Raw genomic sequence first — 18,623 nt, 5'->3', positions numbered from 1 at the left:
TAGAGAGAACAGAAAGTCGATACAGCCAATTTCCCTTCCACAGTAAATTATGCTGATGCAGTACAAACAGCATAATGGAGTTTTGAGGGGTGTGATTTCAGTCTCTTTCCTTCTTATTCTGTGTCAGGTAACAGTTTGTGCATCTAACCATGTGCATCCAGCGGGATCAGGCATCTGTTCTCAATTATGGCCTTTCTGTTGCGTCCACAAACATTATACTGTGTTTGTCCATTGGTTGAATGAGGGAACCAAAAATTTCCCCTGCGTCTGAAGGGAAAGAGGTATTTTGGTACATTATAGCTGTTGTAAACAAAGCTGATTAATTGGTCGAAGAGCTTAGATCCCTCTCTAAGGTGACTGCAAGTGTGAGAACTACTAATATGGTATGAGAAAAGCTACAAAACCAACTTCCAACAGTGAATTCTGTTTAACGGATGTAATGTGGCCTCTAGTTTTACTCCACTAGTTATTTAATTCTACAAATGAAAACTTAGATCAGCACCAAGCAACAGGGTGTCCTAATTACAGGGAGGCCTTCACCCTGATCTAGGTCAACTCCCTCAGGGCTGGTCCTCGGACAGGAAGTCCAAAAATCGGGGGTGAGTTTCCAATTCAGAGGCATACAATAGCAACAATACGTGTGTGTTGTGCACTGTCTCCCCCTCCTTCTTCTCCTCTCCTTCCTTAAACAAACATCCTTCCTGTGGAAGATTATTTCAGATCAAGTCAGCAATTCTACATGAAGTACAGTGTTTCCCCTACCATTATATAAGGGGGGCGCCCCGCCCTCCTAACGGCTCCCCCCGCCCCCCTTGAAGTCAAGTAAATTTGATTTGATTTTCTTTATAGCGCCAGATTACAATTTGTTATTTTATTAAAAAAAACTAAATAGCCCTTAAGTAATATGTTATTTATCTTATTTCCACGATGGCATGTATTTTCTGTCTGTGTTTGCGCGTTTACAATTATCCCAATGAGTGCGCAAGCGCGCACACTCACACACAAACAAACACTTGCGTCAAATACAGATGAGCACTAGGGGACAGAGAGCGCGCGGCGGGAAATATGTCGCTGAACTGAAGATGGCAACACTCGCTCTACTGCGAGTAGCAGCCGGAGTAGCTCTCCTGCTCCAAGTCTACGCCCGTTTCACACAGATTTCGTTTGCAGTGCGTGTGCGGTGAGTATTTTTTTCCGTACCCATGTTTACAGAGCTTTCACACTGCACGCGGATGCAGTCCGTCGATGATCGATCCGTTCCAGTTGCGGTGCGTAGCCTATACAGCAGTGCAGCGATCGTTTCCGCACCGAGTCTACTTTTGCCGTTTATATGCTGTCTATGATTTCTGCTGTGCTGCAAACGCTGAATTAAAGTGACAGCGCATGTTTCGTGGTCAAAATTAACACAGATTGACCTGAAAATGTAGTAATTTCACCATAAGTGCGATTAATTAAATAAAATGTAGTAATCTCACCATAAATTTATTTAATTAAATACTACTTTTTTCACTTTAAGACCGGGGTAAAGCAAGGAAAACTACAATTTACCTCAACAAGGCGACATAATGACATTCGTGGAGGTGGAAAAACAAGTTCTTTGTGACATGCAAGATTTATTGTATTAAAATTTAAATGCAAAAGATTTTAATATAAATACATGGTTAAATATTTTACCACTTGCTTGAGCAACTTAATATATAATTATATAGAAGTAATGCATTGAATACTACATTGTTTAAATTGTGTTTAAACGTGAACGCGCGTTCACAGCAGTGCTGCATCTGACAGGATTATTCTCTCCAATAAATGCATCATAGAAATAAAAACTTCTCACAAAAAAAGCCCATTTAAAATTTGTTTGTCATATAAATGTATTAACTAACATTAACGAACAATGAATGAGCAATATTTGTTAGTATTTATAAATCTTTTTTTAGTTGTTAGTTAAAAAATAAAACTATTTAAGCTATGGTCCATTAATATTAACAAATACTTCTATAAATTTAACAAAGGTTATTTGCAAAAGTCAATTTTAAAAAGATTTAAATATGTTTTTTTTGTTTTTTTAAAGAGATATCTTATGTTAACATTTTTTTTTTTAACATTTGTGTTTTATGTTAACTTTTACAAAGCATTACCCTCCCAGACAACCAATTAATGTGACACATAGATAGATAGATAGATAGATAGATAGATAGATAGTGTCTGTGTCAATTTTCCCCAACCAACCAACCAAACCCCCCCCCCCCCAAACCTGTAAACCTAGGGGAAACACTGAAGTACATTTACATACTGCATTCTAGCGCCGCAACGGGCACACCATCCATTCCTCTGACTCATTAAGCGCTAAAGTGGGGTCGTCTTGGCCAGAGCGGTAGTCACGGATCAATGCTGACCTGTTCTAATTGAGGCACACTCGTTATGGGAAGGGTATTAAAAAGGACAAGAAGAGATTAGTGGAAACGTAATGATTTGTTGCCACTGCAGCGTGGGTAAACAAAGGCTGATGCGGAGCCATAAACCTAAATGACTTGCTCATTGACCTCGCAGATTAAGATGTGGCTGTTTTTATTTTGTTTATAAAAAACTAAAAAAAATATATATATTTAATTCTAAAAAAAATAATAATAATCTATCAAAAATATATTTATTCTAATATATATATATATATATATATATATATATATATATATATATATATATATATATATATATATATATATATATATATATGAGAGGAATCTGATATAAAAAAGAAAATTAAAGTGTGCAATAAAACCATTTAATGCACAGGTAGTTCCAAGTCAGTTTAATCACTGTTCTATATTAATGCGCTGTTTTCATTGAAGCACACACTTGGAGATCATGCTGTGCCCACATAGGAACATTCAAAAGCACAGAAACTTGTCGTCAACGCTGCCCAGTGAGTTTTATTAATAAAATAGCTTTGCTACTTAATTACTACATTATATTTCTCTGCAATGAGGGGGTAACATCACTGGTTTTAAAGTAATTCAACTCACAGCTTCATTGTTAATAGAGGAAAACGCTGAACAGACACAGGTAATTCACACATGCATCTCTTATCTCTCTTGATAATAATGAATTCAAATGAATGCTATAATTGAAACAAATGTTAACTTAAGCTACTTTATCTCTATATCTGATTCAAAGCGGGCATAATGCTAAATTTAATGAGCCGTAACTGACGAAAAAAAAAAAAAAAACCCTTCCAGACAAATATTGCGCTGCAAACATCAATGCAGCTTTAACTTGAAAATGCCAGCAAAAGACCATAGTATAAGCAGGATGATCCACAGCTAGGCCCTGTCCCAAATGGCACACTTCATATGCACTTTCGGTCTTGTGGACTTACAATGCCGCATGCGCGTGTCCGTTAAGTCTGAGACTGTAGGGTGTCCCATTTGTCATTTTAGGTCTCAGAAGTGTGCTCGCGAGCACTTTTGCCGAGCCCGCACTGATGCGAGCTCCGCAGCAGTCAAAGCGGAGTTCTTCGCGACAGTCAAAGCGGTGTTACGTCCAGAAATTGCGGACTCAGAGGAAGACCGCAAGTGCTTAGGGTGCCATTTGGGACAGGGCCCTAGCCGTGCATTGAATGCACTCCGCAGAGGCAACCTCCGCTTCACGTCGGGTGGTTCTTTGCCCCACTTCGTGCATTAAAATTGTTTATTGCAGAGCTAGCCGTGGATTATCCCTTACATATATTATTTATATATATATAGTATTATATATATAGTATTTTATATTATATTATATATATATACATATGTGTGTGCGCAAACTGATCAACAGATGCTGACAATCTTGAAACTTGAGATTTAAGAAAATCTTAAATATCAGACAATTAATCACCTTGGTCTATATATCACTCACAAATGTTAACACATCTTTCATTATGTCTCTCATTAGATCAGCCTTTGCATCTTTCAGTCTCCTCAACCAATTAGCCTGTCTGCTCAAAACTCCAAACAACTGTGTGTGAAAATACAAAACCATTGCTAATGAAACCAGGTGAAGGTTTTCTCATTCCATTCCTTTTTGCTAGATAAAGCCAGCTGCTTGGGTTGTAAAGACTCCACTATTTCGCTTGTCGACAGAAACACACGCAGTTACAGAATGAGAAATGAGCAGTCAAAGAGTGAGATCGAGAATACAGAGAATGCCATCCAGAATATAGTATGAACCTGATCAAAAGCAATGGTCTGTTTTTGGCCTTACGTGCAGTGAAACTGGATGAACAACATAGTCATTACTGACATTCAGACAGGGAAACGTGAGGAAACGCGTTGAGAGGGAAAATGTTAGCAGGCTTTCACACCCTCCCCCAAAACACCAACATCAGCACTTCAAACAGAATTCAACAGTGACCTACATATATGCGCATCAAATCACTATTAAAATCAATTAATCTACAAAAATCGCCTGCTCTAATCCATTTTACACAATATGGTTTCTAATGCGCAAACAAGAAAATTACAGGAACTAATGCTAAATGAACAAAAGAAATGTCTCTTTAAATCTTCATTATAACAATATCTCCATATAAACCATATTCTTTATGGTTAAAACTGCATCAGGCACAGAGTGTAAAGAGGGTCAAAGCATCTTCCAGGATTTTCTGTTTTTTTTTTAATACCAATGCTAATTAGAGCAGACAATCATGTTGTTTCCCACAGCTTCGGAAAGCTCACTCCCTATGTCTGAGGGATTATAGCTACATTATCCAATCCTTCCATCCAGCTGTGGTGAAACAGCACAGCTGTACATTTCCTGCCAGTCCTCGGAAATTCAAGACCAGTGTTCCATTCCTTTCAGTTCTTTCAGTATAACAGAAGCTTACACCTGAGCCATCAGTGAGTCTTTGAGTTGAGTTTCATTTGTGATTCCTTTTTAAAACATATGAATGGAGAACCAAAGGTATTGAGATTTGCAGACAAGAGTCCGTTTTCAAAAATGAAAAATCAAGTTGTTTCAAACCTGTATGAATTTATTTTTTCTGCTGAACACAAAAGAAGATATTTTGAATAATCTCAGTAACAAAAAAAGTTGATGGACCCCATTGACTAACCATACATTTTTTTCCTTATCTTCATTTGTGTTCAAGAGAAGAAATAAATTCATACAGGTTTGGTACAACTTGATGGTGAGTAAGTAAATGATGACAGAATTTTCATTTTTGGGTGAACTATCCCTTTAAGATACAAGCACCAACTCCAGAGCTTTGGGAATAAGAACACGATTTTGATGGAAAAAATGTAGGCTATGTTTCGCATCAAGCTGATGTTAATCAATGATAATCCAGTTAGAACTGTACGCAGTTTTGATCTGTCTCTCTCTGACTTATCCAGTTTCAGATTTTCTCCTCATATCTGGTTGTCTCAGCACAGAAATGGATCACCAAGCAATTACCGCTTCCTCTTTCTGCCGCTAATTCATGACAGATTATTTAGCCAAATCAGCAATGTTCCACTGTAGGCATGGCTGCTTTCGAAATTTAGGCCATTTTTCAGCGCGTGCCCATGCAATTCCTGAGAGAAGAAATCATGCTTATTATTGTTTCTTTCCAGATCCTGTCAGCTCAAGATTATTGAGCAAAAAGATCTACAGGCATGGTAGACTAATAGGGATTTGCTTGTGGGGGAGGCTGGGGGTTGAAATTGGCATGGGAAAGTGATATGACAGCATCCAGAGAGGGGAGCTGGAGGAGGAACAATAGTGCCAAATTAATATCAGGTTTATAGATTCACATTTATTTTATAAACTGAAACACATTCTCTTCTTGCATGAGAGCAGATCAATGTGTTGGACACAATGCTTCTTGAGGATGAGAATGAAACTTTAAAATGCAGTTCATCTGCTACCCACTTTGTCGCTTCAAAAAGTTCATAAAGAGATTGTAAAACTAATCCATATGAATTAAGGGGTTTAGTTCAAATTTTCTGAAGAGACTCGATCACTTTATATGAGGAACAGATTGAATTTAGGCTTTTATTCACATATTAGGGCTGCCCCCGACTAAAGATTTTTTTAGTCGACTAGTAGCCTAGTCGTTCATTTAAGCCATTAGTCGACTAATCGCACATTTATATTAATTTAATTACTGGGGCTGGATAAGCCTATGCCTATTCCGCGCTCAAGAGCACACATAAAGCTTGCCGCAAAGCACTGGCAAGAGTAATGATTATGAATGTGTTGGAAAAAATTGCAAGGAGACAATTTTATGTTTATTAATAAACTAGTGTTTTCTGTGTCAGTGTCGGCTGCAAAGATGAAGTTGATGATGATGACTCGCCATCTCAGCAGTATAACGAGCGTGCCTATAGAGAGAAATACACCTTTCATACGTATTACATAATCAAAGAGTAGTTGTTTTCGAATTGGTTTGTATTTGAATTGGTTTGTTTAAAAGTAGACATTTCAAGCTTTCTATAGATATATTTCTCATGTCTGTGAGGCAAGTAGCCTATACGCTGAGTTTCGGTTAATTTATGTGACCCGCTGCATTTCAGGGAGCTCGAGACGGCAGAAGGCGCATCCTGTTTGTTTTCTTTATTTTGCAAAAGCACAACGTTTTGTTGTTATTGTGAGTGTACACGAATAAAAGTACAGTTTGGAATGATGTATTACTCTCAAAAATGCAAGTCATTGCACCACCATGTCATGCAGTAAGTTCGCAAGCCTATACTTTAGCTTCCACACTCTAAACATGTGGATATGCACCTAATAGGTTAACGCTAGCGTGAGCGGCCATGTAAAGTTGCTATTAAAGTCATATTTGAGATCGATGGATGATAGGCGAACGTTTGGATTTCCTACCCGACGTATACTGTAATTTCCACAAGGTCCCGCTGTTAATGATCTGTCCCTGACAGAATCACTTCCTGAGGATTTTTTTTTTTCTGTTACTAAACGACTAATAAAATCTTGGCCGTCTAAGCCTCTACACGTTGACGTTTAGGCTAGTCGACTATTAGGGGGCAGCCCTAAAACATAGGCTGAATCCGATATCGCCCCCTAAACCCTCATTCACTTTTCCCTACGTTAGCCCTACTGTTCACTTGAAGGATTGAATGAAAACGAGTGAGCGAATTCGGACAGCCATTGAGCGTACATCGGTTATTCACTTGTTATTGCAGTGCAATGTGGGATTGAATGCAGAAGTGCACTCAATAACGTCCACTATGGTTTCGGACACCACTACAAATGGCTGTCCCCTCAAATAATGCCCTATTTGAGGGTATAGGGGATGATTTTGGATTCAGCCACTGATCAGCAAACAGAAGCTCAACTGAACCTGCTTGATGTGCGAGAACAAACTTCTCGCACCTCAAGCGAACATGCTTGAGCTTCCATTTACTACAGCTGATGTGTGTTGATAAATGTTTAAATGTGAATAAAAGCCTAAATTTCCGTGCAAAACTAGCATTTAGACACCCTTAACCAGACTCATGTTCTGTTCAGCAATATTTATATGTCACAATGACCTACTTGAATAAAACTTTCAAAGATGAGAAACTCACTGACTCCCATTAAAGGAGATTTTCCCCACACTCAGCAGCAACAGGCAGGGCTGCTCAATTGCTCTATTCAAACCGGGCAAATACACAAAAGAGCAGGCACACATAACAGCGTGAATGACATGATAGGGAGATTCACTAATGAAGTGAACCATTCAATTCGTCTTTCAATTAAAAACAGCTTCGTTTTACTTCATCAGACAGATGTTTCTATGGGAACGGAACCCTTCGCCTGAGACAAAACACGCGCTGCGTATACACACATCTGTGCGAGTGAAGAAATATGCGCGGTTTATTGTTACAATTACTTTGAAAAATACTACATTACTTCTCAAAAACAAAACAACATTCCCTCTGCCTTCAAACTAAAACTTTAAACTGTCACCACAGCGTTAACATTAATGAAGTTACAGCCATAAACCATAATAACCGAACTGTCACCACGCATCACACCTTTGCTTCATTCACGCTCAATGCTGCCAAGACACAAACGTTTTCTGTCAGATAAAACTCAAAACGGCTTTTAAACGTGTTGCTTAGTCACTGACCTACTGTAAAACATCAATGACAGCCAACCTGACATATTTTTTTTTTAAATCAATGTTGAACAGCACCACACCAGCTCGTATAGAGAGACGCAGGGCAAAAGAAAACGCCCTGCCTTGTCTATACGTACAACCTACACAAGCTGACTGAGGAAAACAATACAGAAAAACAGCACAAACGCCACATAAATAACATAATATCATCGCTTTAAATAGTAAAAACCCTGTTAAAAGGGTTAGAGTTAGTATCTATAGACAATTTCTCTTCACACGCAGTGAACAACTGACTGACTCGCACATCTATCATTCCGTTTGGACACATTGCCACATGTGGAGAAGAGCTAGCATTGTTTCTCAAAGTCAGATAAAAAGCATATTTCTACGGTAATACGACTGCGTATTGTGCTCATTCACGACATTTGTGATCGTACATCTACAATGCAACGTATCAAATAGCATACGAAGCACAATGGTAACGTAGCTGTTTAAGACTGAACATTATAGCGACACATTCACTTACCTTTAACTTGCGTTTCATATTCGGCTATAATTTCCTTGTCCTTTCGGAATTTAGCCGGAGACGTCATATTGAGATAAACGAAATAAGTCCTGTCACAAAAGCGAGTAACACCGCAGAACAAAAGCCTCGTCGTCCGCACTTCGTCTACAGATATCCAGTGAGTATGTAGGAATGGAAATCAGTGGATGGGTATTGTCTCCTGTCGATGATCAATCACGCCGCATTATTAGTTGAAGCTGCCGTTGGCTTCCTAGGTGGAATGTGTCCGTGAATGTGCACGCGAGGAATGAAGCAAAAAAACAGAAGAGTTTCATCCCACTGGATCCGCGCGACTTGACGCAGCGCCTTCAAAAGTTTCAGCCTTCTTCCTCCAGCGGTCAGACGCGTGAGTGAGGCGACAGAGTCTTCTCAGAGCAGGATGAAGGCATGGATTCGATTTCCCAGCATCACACTGTACAGGGCAGATAAAAGTTCACTGGGTCAGATTTCTAAAACTAGTTCCTTCCAGTAAACTTCCTCAAAATAACTTGGCTTTGTTTAATTTGTTTAAAAACAGACGCCCTCCTCAAAGCTCCTCTCTTTACAAACAAACTATTATGAAAAATGTAAACTGACGCACATTAAATAGCTAAATGTGAACTTTTATTCTGATATATTAGGCTACTATTGTTTTTTTCCTGCATGATAAAAAAACAAGAACTTATTGTGTCTTCTGCATGTAAAATAACCCAGTCTTTTATAATAATTAGTCTTATTTGTAATTTGCATGAGTAAGAAGTGAATTTAACTCATTTTTTCCCCGTCACATTTCATCAGTAACATTCCCCAAAGATAAATGTGCAAATATATTTCACATAACAATATGGCATCAATTAAAAAACATAGCCTACTTTTCACCCAGTGTCATAGGTGTGGAGAATCATTCTGACATGCTGCCATTCAGGATTTTATATCTAACATGATCAAAGACAATGCAAATGACCAATCCTGACAACACTACTGATGACATAGGAAACCCTAAAACCAATTTGTCCAGAATACTGGACGTTTTGAAAGTTTAACATGCTCAGGTCATTTGATACACGTTTAAATAGAGGCTGCCAATCGTGAAGACTCCAGGATTGTAAAGGACTTTAAATGATTAGTCCTAAAAAATGAAAGAGGCCATGTGCAACAAGAGGGAGTATCGTGATGTGAAAAGCAGAGAGGCCCCTGGTGACTCTGAATAGTTCTGGGCTTTCCTTAAGGAGATCCCTGCATTTCGTCCGGAGAATTGCGGAGGTTTCTCGTGCCTGATGCGCCCGCATCATATACTGCTGAATTGATTAGTTAAACCACTTACCTTAAAAGGCGATTTCCATGTCTAAATTCGAGTTTCATTTACCAGATTTCTCCCTTAAGACTTACTGTTACGCTATTCTCTGAATTTTCCCAAACTCAAACCCCGCCTCTTTTCATGGAAGCGAAAGAACAACCCCCCTCCATTGTCATTGGTTACAACCATAGACTGTGAGTTACAACACAGGAACACGACATGAACCTATCAAATTGCCAAAAGACACATTTCTGAGGCATTAATATTGTTTTATCTCATTAATTCATCACATGCCACAGATTAAAAAGCTTTGAGTGAATGAAATCATTTAAAACGTTCTCTCAAACTGTAAATTTAAAACCTTCTTTTTTTACTGTTGGTTTGTTTTATTTCCGTTAATTTAGCCTATGTCGTCCTTGTGTTCATAGTAAACAAATATATATCAGAATTTATTTTTGTCGATGCTTCTTACATTTCTTTATTTGTAGCGATGTCTGATTCGTGAACAAATCCTTCTTCTGAGTCGGATCTTTTCAATGAATCTATAGAACCGATTCACCAAACCGGTCTGAACAACATCGTAACTGAACGATTCGAGTTGGCCAAGCAACCACCGCGAATTAATTGTGAGAAGTAAAGTGAAATGTATTGTTTGCTTAAAAGGGACATGATAATTATGCCTCAAAAAGTCTTTCAATGCACTTGTGTATCCTCACTCCAAGCTCAATGGAAGCTTATTCACTCCTTGTACCTCGCCGTTTCGCATGGCATTTCGCAAGACTAGCGAGGAAACGAGGCATCATCAATTTAACTCACTGACTCAGTGGACTGAATCTCTTACGAATCACTTTTTCTTGCCTACTTGGTTTAAATACATCGAAACATGCAAAAGCTTTTCAGCCAACTAAGAGATCTAAATGGATATTATTTTTGTATGTTTTAAATAACTCTGTGTCGAGCTGAATCATTGCTGCAACAAACTGAACTAGAACAGAACTGCAGCCACGTGATGATAAAAGATTCACCGACTCGTTTTTGAACCAGTTCTTTAACAACTCGCTCGAAAGAACTTATTTGCGGAAATGAATCGGACTTCCCCTCACTAGTGGTTTTGTGGTTTGCGGAAAGGCACTGCAACCAATCACCTAAGGAATTTGAGCTTACCAATCATGTGTTAGATATGCTAATTTAGAACCAATCAGCGTTAGAAATCAGGCTGTTTGAAAATGTTTCAGGAAGTGGATATCCGCTTTGACGCGGACGTAAACAAACGTAGCTTAGCAATCTATTCACTGGTGTAACGACAGAGAGATTGTACAGTAGTACAATGTATTTCTCTGCCGCCTAGATCTAGAACGATCTGATATCCGATAACAGGTAAGAATGTTTTTATGGCATGCTTGGTAAAAAAACTAGTTCATATTTTAGTTAGCAAGCTAGGCTCTCTAATAACAAGAAAGGTAACTTTATAGCTTTTCTGTATTCTAACAGAAGCGATAAATGACCAATGTGATTTTCATCCGTAATGATAATTTGAAGGGCTTTTCCGTTTTTGTGATCAAAAGACTCTGACTTGGAGACCATGCTAATGTGATACAGGTAAAAAAAAAAACAGGCTAGAGCTAAGTTAGCTGGCTAAACAGGTGCAGGTCGTCTCAGTCAGACTGTTAAAACATCTACTGTAGCCTTCAGTGTAGGTGCTGACTCTGTTATCATTTTAAATCAACAGGACCCGCGTTTGGTTAGAAGCATTTCTTGAGAATATCTCAACTCAACGATGTCTACTTCAAATTTCAAGAATAAGTGTGTGACGCAAGTCAACTGTGTGTACTGTGACAGTCTGCTGTGTATGAGGGGCATGAAAGCAGTACTTTTGGCTGATACGGAAATAGAGTTATTCTCAACCGACATACCCCCAAATAGGTAAGCCTTCCCCGATCAGACATCACATAAACCTGTCAGAACATATATAAACATGATAATCATATTCTGTTTGTTTAATGCTTATTATAAACATAAACAAGTCTGTGTTGTTTTCCCCATTTAGGACTGTTGATTTTGTGGCAAGCTGCTATTCCACTGAAAGCTGCAAATGCAAGTTAAGAGACATTGCTTGCTTGAAATGGTAATGAGGTCTTTATAACTATCACTTTGTTTTTATTCATAAAGTGTCTATAGTGTTTAGCATAACTAGTGTTTGGAATCATGATGTTTATTAATAACAAATTTGGTTCTATACACTACACTGTAAAAAAATGTTACTGCTATTTACTTAAAAAAAAATTATGGTAACAATATTACACATTATATTTTTGAGTAGTTAAAGCTTGATTTCATTCATGGAATCTACCTGAATAAATCATGTAAAATGCCCTAATTTATTTAGTCTATGACATAATGAATTACATTTTTTTAGTGAAATGTGCTTTTTTATTTTAAGTATTTTTTATTCTCAAAATTGTGTGATGTCAAGTGAATGGATATGACCTGTTTATATTTAACTTTGAGATATATTGTTTTATAAAAAGACTATATGCTGCTCGGACAGCACAGAATCAAACTTGTTACTGCACTATCATTAGCAGAGTTATTGCTATATGTATAAAACAACATGCTTCAGAATATTAAAAACATGCAGTTATTCACAACCTAACCATAAGCCCCACTCTTCTGCACAATGGTAACGATCAAAACTTTAACATAATAGAAACTCTTTCAAATATCAAACATACCTGAACATTAAACATTAACAGATGTTTCCCTTTACTCAAAAACACATGAAATAACACTTAATTTCAAGATTTACTCTCCATTTCCAGCCATGTGCAAAGCATGCTGGGAACAAACAATGGTGTCTCTAAATAAAACCGCATAAATTAGCTAATTCTCTTAAAATAAATAGGTAGCCCCTTTTTCTTAATTTTATGAGGTTTATCAGTTCCTCAATTCAAGTCTTAAAATTGTGTATGTTTCCTTAAAAAAATAGGAAAAGGCATCTCTTGGTGTTATTAGTGAAATGTTCTCAATATTTTAAAATAAAACACTGAACCACAATTTTCTTAATAAAATATACATAATATTTTTAATGAAAATTACAAGACTCATTATTCATTTTTTACAGTGTATCATTCAAACGTTTGGGGCCAGTAAGATGTTTCTTAATTCCGTTATTCAACAAGGATGTATTAAACTGATGAAAAGTAACAGTAAATGCATGTATAATTTTACTAAAGAGTTGTATTCAAATAAATGCTGTTCTTTTGAACTTTCTATACTCTTAGAATTTTGAAAAAATGTTTCAGAATTTCCACAAAAATATTAACCCAAGTATTGTCAACATTGGTGGTGATAATAAGAAATGTTTCTTGAGCACCAAATCAGCATATTAGAATGATTTCTGAAGGATCATGTGATACTGAAGACTGGCTGCTGAAAATTAAGCATTTAAAAATATTAAAATGATTATTTTCACAATATTACTGTTTTTTTATTTTTTTACTGTATAGTCTGATTAAATAAATGCAGCCTTGGTGAGACTTCTTTCAAGCATAATAAAAATATTACCAAGCCTAAACTTCTGAACAGGAGTGTATTTGCCTAATATTTACACTGCATCATATTTAGATTCGCCAGTTGGCTTCAAACATGTTGGTTTGCCCTTTTAGCTTTAATATTCAGTCCTTTGTTTACACCGAGCCATTTGCTGTTCTGTTTCATTGTGTCTCACAAAGCATTTGAATCTGGTGTTTTTGTCTGTCTCTCTGGCTCTTTCTGCACATTCAGTGGGAATGTTGTGGGATATCACGTGGTGGCCCCATGCAAGCCCTGTTTGCTCTCCTGCAACAATGGTCACTTCTGGATGTTCAACAGTGAGGCTGTGTCCACCATCAATAGACTGGATGCAACAGGTTTGAGACATCTGGTGCAAAAACACTGTCTATGCCCTCTGCTTATGATCAGACAGATTTTGCATACCATAGTTTCATAGATTATCTGCTCATATCAAAGATCCTATGTAAATGCAAAAAGGTTTGTAACAGACTTTGACAAAAACTTCAAACATTGAAAAGTACGCTTGAAGAACATTGCGTCTATGTTCTTGCTTCTCACTTGTCTGGTTGCTTGTGATTCGGCTGTTTAACACTCAATAATAGACAGTGATTATACATGGATTGACTCACACTAGCTAAGGTTTTTATATGAGGTGAAGCATGTAAAACAGGTTGTGGGTTGAAAGTACCCGATGAAAAAACTATAAATGGTTGTCAAAAAAAAAAAAAAAAGGCATATCTTCTGATACAAAACGTTGAAAGCTTCTTCTTCTTTCTTTTTTTTTTTCGGTCTGCAACAAAAGGACATTTTAAAAGTTATAAATCTAGAATGGCACAATAATGAATTTTAGTAATTGAGGCTGAGCCTTTCTCCTTCATTGCACCCTTTGAGGAAGTCTGAAATAGTGTGCCAGGCTAGTCTTTTGACTTTTTGTTTTGTTTCAGAAGGTGTGCCTTGTACTATAATGTTACCAACTGATTGAAACCCTGCTAAAAAGCACCTTCTGTTTTTTACAACAAAAGATGCTGCCAACCGATCTTTCAACTGAACTTTCAATTATCCTGTGGTGTAAGTTGTGTGAGCTGACCTGTGCATCACTATTAGGCAAGATAAACAGTTGCTATGTTTAATTTCATGTGCACTTAAGATGAAATTAAGCTTAACTACACATACACCACCGTTCAACATTTAGGGGTCAGTGAGATATATATATTTTTTAAATTAAGTAATTAATACTTATTCAGTAAAGTGACAGTAAAGACATTTATAATGTTACGAAATATTTCTGTTTCGAATAATTGCAGTTCTTTTAAACGTTTCCACAAACAAATATTTAGCAGCCAACTGTTTTCAAAATTGATAAGAAATCATTGTATTAAAATACTTTCTGAATGATTATGTGACACTGACAACGCTGAATATTCCGCATTTCATCGCAAGAACTAATTGCATATTTAAAATATATTAACAGTTATTTTAAATTGTAATAATAATATTTAGTTTTGATCAAATAAATTAAGCTTTGGCCCTTTATGTTTTTAAAAGAAGACGCTTATGCTTACCAGATTGACTAAACAGGGCAACTTAGCATGAGAGCGCAATTCCAAAAAAGCACTGAAGGGAGTGAAAAGTTCTGTTCGTGATCTACTGACTAGATGAAAGAAATTAAAGAACACAGACACAGCCGGATCATTTCCATAATGACCAACGCAGTCTACCAAGGGCAGTGCAAATTTGCGTCTGGTTTAAGACATGCTTTTTTGGGGCAGTAAATAATGATGCAAATACCAGTAAATTGACTACGCAAACCTTAGTAAATCTAGCTTGGGAAAACCCAGACAAACTTCCGGGAAATTTAGATTTGCTCTGCAAGTAGTCTGGCAAAGAGCCCATTCAAGCCGATTTCTAATCCGTCCAAATCGAGGCACCAATCAGAAACGTTGAGGCGGGCTTTACACGATGACGATCGCTCTGATTGGTTTTAGGTCTATCCAATTGCGCCCAGAGGCATTTGAGCGACGTCCGTTGGTGAAGCGCACCAACTTTTAAATGCATTATTATATTCAAATAGCAAACACATGAGGACAGTCTCTATGAAAGACCCACTGGCAGATGAACGTGCTACTACATTTCTCTCCGAAACGGTAGGAAATTAAATTAGATTTAATAGAGGATTTTAACTGTGACAAGATGATTGACAGGGCAGTTTAAGTGACAGGATGCACGCGACAGATCCGTCCGATAAAGATGACGAAGTAGTATGTCCCAAAGCTTGCCTACTTTTTTGCTACACATTCAAAAGTAAATACCTTTTCTTCACAAAAAGAGTACATACTTTTATGGCGTAGTGTAACTTAGGCGAATTGGGACGCAGCATTTGGCTTTACACGATGACGATCGCTCTGATTGGTTTTAGGTCCATCCAATTGCGCCCAGAGTTATTTGAGCGACGTCCGTTGGTGACGCCCCTTTGGAAATGAGTTATTAATGAAGCTTTGCCAGACCATAACTCAGTTACTACTGAGAATGGTCTGGTTTTAACCAGGCTATAGTAAATCACCTTGCGTTATTCATTGAAATACTCTCCTCCCATAAATTTTGCGTCTGAAAGGGAAACTCCTACAAATGCATATGCAATAATAAGGTCAGCCGCAAATCCTGGCCAAGCCTTTTCAGTGCAAAATTTTCACTTAACGTTAAAAGAGGGTTTAGTTAAAAAGCTGTTAGTAAATCTGGCCCAAAGTCTTACAGACCCCAGGCATATGAACGGTAGTGTAAAGAACATATGTTGGACATAATGTTAATAAATGCTCCAACTCTAAATAATACAAGTCTGTCTCTTTCACAGGGCAGAACCTTCTGCTGTGGGGTGATCTTCCAGAACTGGAGGACAGCGATGATGACAGCCTGGAGAGTTTCTCAGAAGAAGAGTACCTCAGATAGAAACGCACATGGCCAAAGGAAGTAGACTCTGACGGTAGCGAACTACTTTGCTTTCACTCACACAGATCTCCGTTTAAAGCACATTGTCTTGTCTTTAGCTGACTGGGAAAAGGCAAAAGTTCAAAAAGCTCTTTATCATAGCTTGATTCATATGCATTCTTTTGCTATTTTCTTTCAGCATCTTCTCAGATTAGTTTAAGTATTTCAAAGTGCCAATACCAAAGAAACATGTTTCTGTTTTCTTTGCTTTATGGGCGCAGTAGCACAAAGCGTGATGCCTGGACTTTAAGATTTATGATGTGATCCTCATGTCTTTATACAGCATTCACACATTTTTCAGACTGTTCAAAAAGATTAGCAGAAGTATTACTTGAGGTGTTAATACTGGTTGTTTGTGGTGTTACTAATGCAGATTGTTTGGAGGCAACCAAAACTACCCAGGTAGATATTTCATTCCAAAACTTGGATAGATAGATAGATAGATAGATAGATAGATAGATAGATAGATAGATAGATAGATAGATAGATAGATAGATAGATAGATAGATAGATAGATAGATAGCTGACATTTACCATGTTTTAATGGTTTAACAGAATATTTCTCCATTTCAGTTGAATTTCACATATAGTCACCTCAAGATGGATATCAGTTGGCATAATTGGTATATTTATTCTAAACAAGGGTCATCCCTGTATAGTACTGTCTTTCATCTAATTATTTTATTATAATTTTTATTTTTATTTGCACAGCTTTGACATTTGAATTGAAGTGGCACAAAATGACTTGGCAGCTTTAAGTAGTTGATATGTCTCAGCTCGGTGGCATTTGGCATTTTAGCAAATGTGATTTTCAAATGTCATTTTTATGGCATACTCTGGTACTTTGCTTGGCACACTGTTTTCAATTAATGCTGGTTCATTTTCATTTCATGATTATTATTATTATTTTTAGTAGTTCAAAATCTGTACTTTCTGTACTCGTTATGTTTCACTGTTTGTCACCAGGGCAATCATGAGAAGCAACAGAAAAAAAAATAATTGCTTAATTACTGTAAACAAAATTCTGTATGACACTGTGTGACATACTAGACAAATTATTTTTAAGCTTCCTGATTTTTTTTCCCCATGGAGATAACAACAATTTAGCATCCTCGTCCATTTGTTTTGATTTACAAAGGCATGTTGTCATTCAGTAGCAGTTATTTAACAATCATATTTACCATTTCACTGTGTAATGATACAGATTTACCAGTCCAATATGAAGGCTAATATGCCCACTGTAAACGTCTTAGTGCAACATTTTATGTCATGTTGTATTGAAGGTTGCATTTTCAGTAAAAAACAACAGCAAAATGAATAAACAACCACTATTGTGATAGCTTTCAGGTGTAGCATTTTTAGGGGTTGGCTCTTTTATGCCTTGAAGCGATCTTTAGTATGCATTTATGACCAAAATGAAATGATGAAAAAATATGTTTTGTTTTTTAACTTATTAACAGAGGATTTATTTGATTTTAAGTTATCAATGTTTTGAATGTATTTATTAACAGACTATACCGATATACTGTATTTATACTGACATGATTTAATTTGCGCAGTGTGAGGATGAGAAGAAAAAAAACACGTTTGTATACTTTTGATCTGCATTGACAATATGTTGTTGGTTTAAACTTTGGGCTGTTTTGTATGCTGAATGTCTTGATATTAAACTTTTTAATGTGGATATACCGGTGTCCATTTCCTTGATTCTCCAAAGTTCAATTCTGACGTTTTTAAAATGTTAGTTCTCGTGAGTTATTGTCCTTTGCATGTCAGATTTTTTTTTAAATGTTTTTTTGGAAAAGTCTCTTATGCTCACTAAGGCTGTTTATTTGAACATGTATACTGTAATATTGTGAAATATGATTACAATTTAAATATGTTTCTTATATATATATATATATATATATGTATATGTATTATTTTTTTTTATTTTTATTTTTTTTAAATATCTTTCACATTTTAATATAAGAAACATATTTAAATATATATCAACATATTATATATATATAATATGCTGAATTTTCAGCATCATTACTCCAGTCTTCAGTGTCACATGATCCTTCAGAAATCATTCTAAAATGCTGCTTTGGTGCTCAACAAACATTCATTATTGTTATCATCAATGTTGTGCTGTTTAATATTTTTGTGGAAATCATGATACTTTTTTT

At 36.7% G+C, this 18,623-nt stretch overlaps 2 protein-coding genes across 3 annotated transcripts in view; one reads left to right on the top strand and one right to left on the bottom strand.

The window, feature by feature from the left end:
- The window catches only part of srgap2 (SLIT-ROBO Rho GTPase activating protein 2), a 99,137-nt gene extending 89,058 nt beyond the window's left edge, over positions 1-10,079 (bottom strand). For both annotated transcript variants that reach the window (XM_084101558.1, XM_084101560.1), the window contains exons 1-2: positions 9,946-10,079; positions 8,604-9,054 (exon numbers count right to left, since the gene is read on the bottom strand). In XM_084101558.1, coding sequence (XP_083957684.1) covers positions 8,604-8,670 — 67 coding nt within the window. In that variant the 5' untranslated portion in view covers positions 8,671-9,054; positions 9,946-10,079. The remainder of the gene's footprint in view (positions 1-8,603; positions 9,055-9,945) is intronic.
- An 881-nt stretch (positions 10,080-10,960) lies between these two features.
- On the top strand, positions 10,961-18,138 carry LOC311074627 (protein FAM72A). Its single transcript, XM_084101351.1, has 5 exons — positions 10,961-11,295; positions 11,648-11,841; positions 11,966-12,043; positions 13,702-13,826; positions 16,319-18,138. Exons 2-5 carry the CDS (start codon positions 11,696-11,698, stop codon positions 16,411-16,413), a joined length of 444 nt encoding a protein of 147 aa, XP_083957477.1. The 5' UTR covers positions 10,961-11,295; positions 11,648-11,695; the 3' UTR covers positions 16,414-18,138.
- The last annotated feature ends 485 nt before the right edge of the window (positions 18,139-18,623 follow it).

Source organism: Abramis brama (genome assembly GCF_963993115.1).
Source record: "Abramis brama genome assembly, chromosome: 23".
Taxonomy (NCBI): Eukaryota; Metazoa; Chordata; class Actinopteri; order Cypriniformes; family Leuciscidae; genus Abramis; species Abramis brama.
This window is presented reverse-complemented; position numbering and strand designations above follow the sequence as displayed.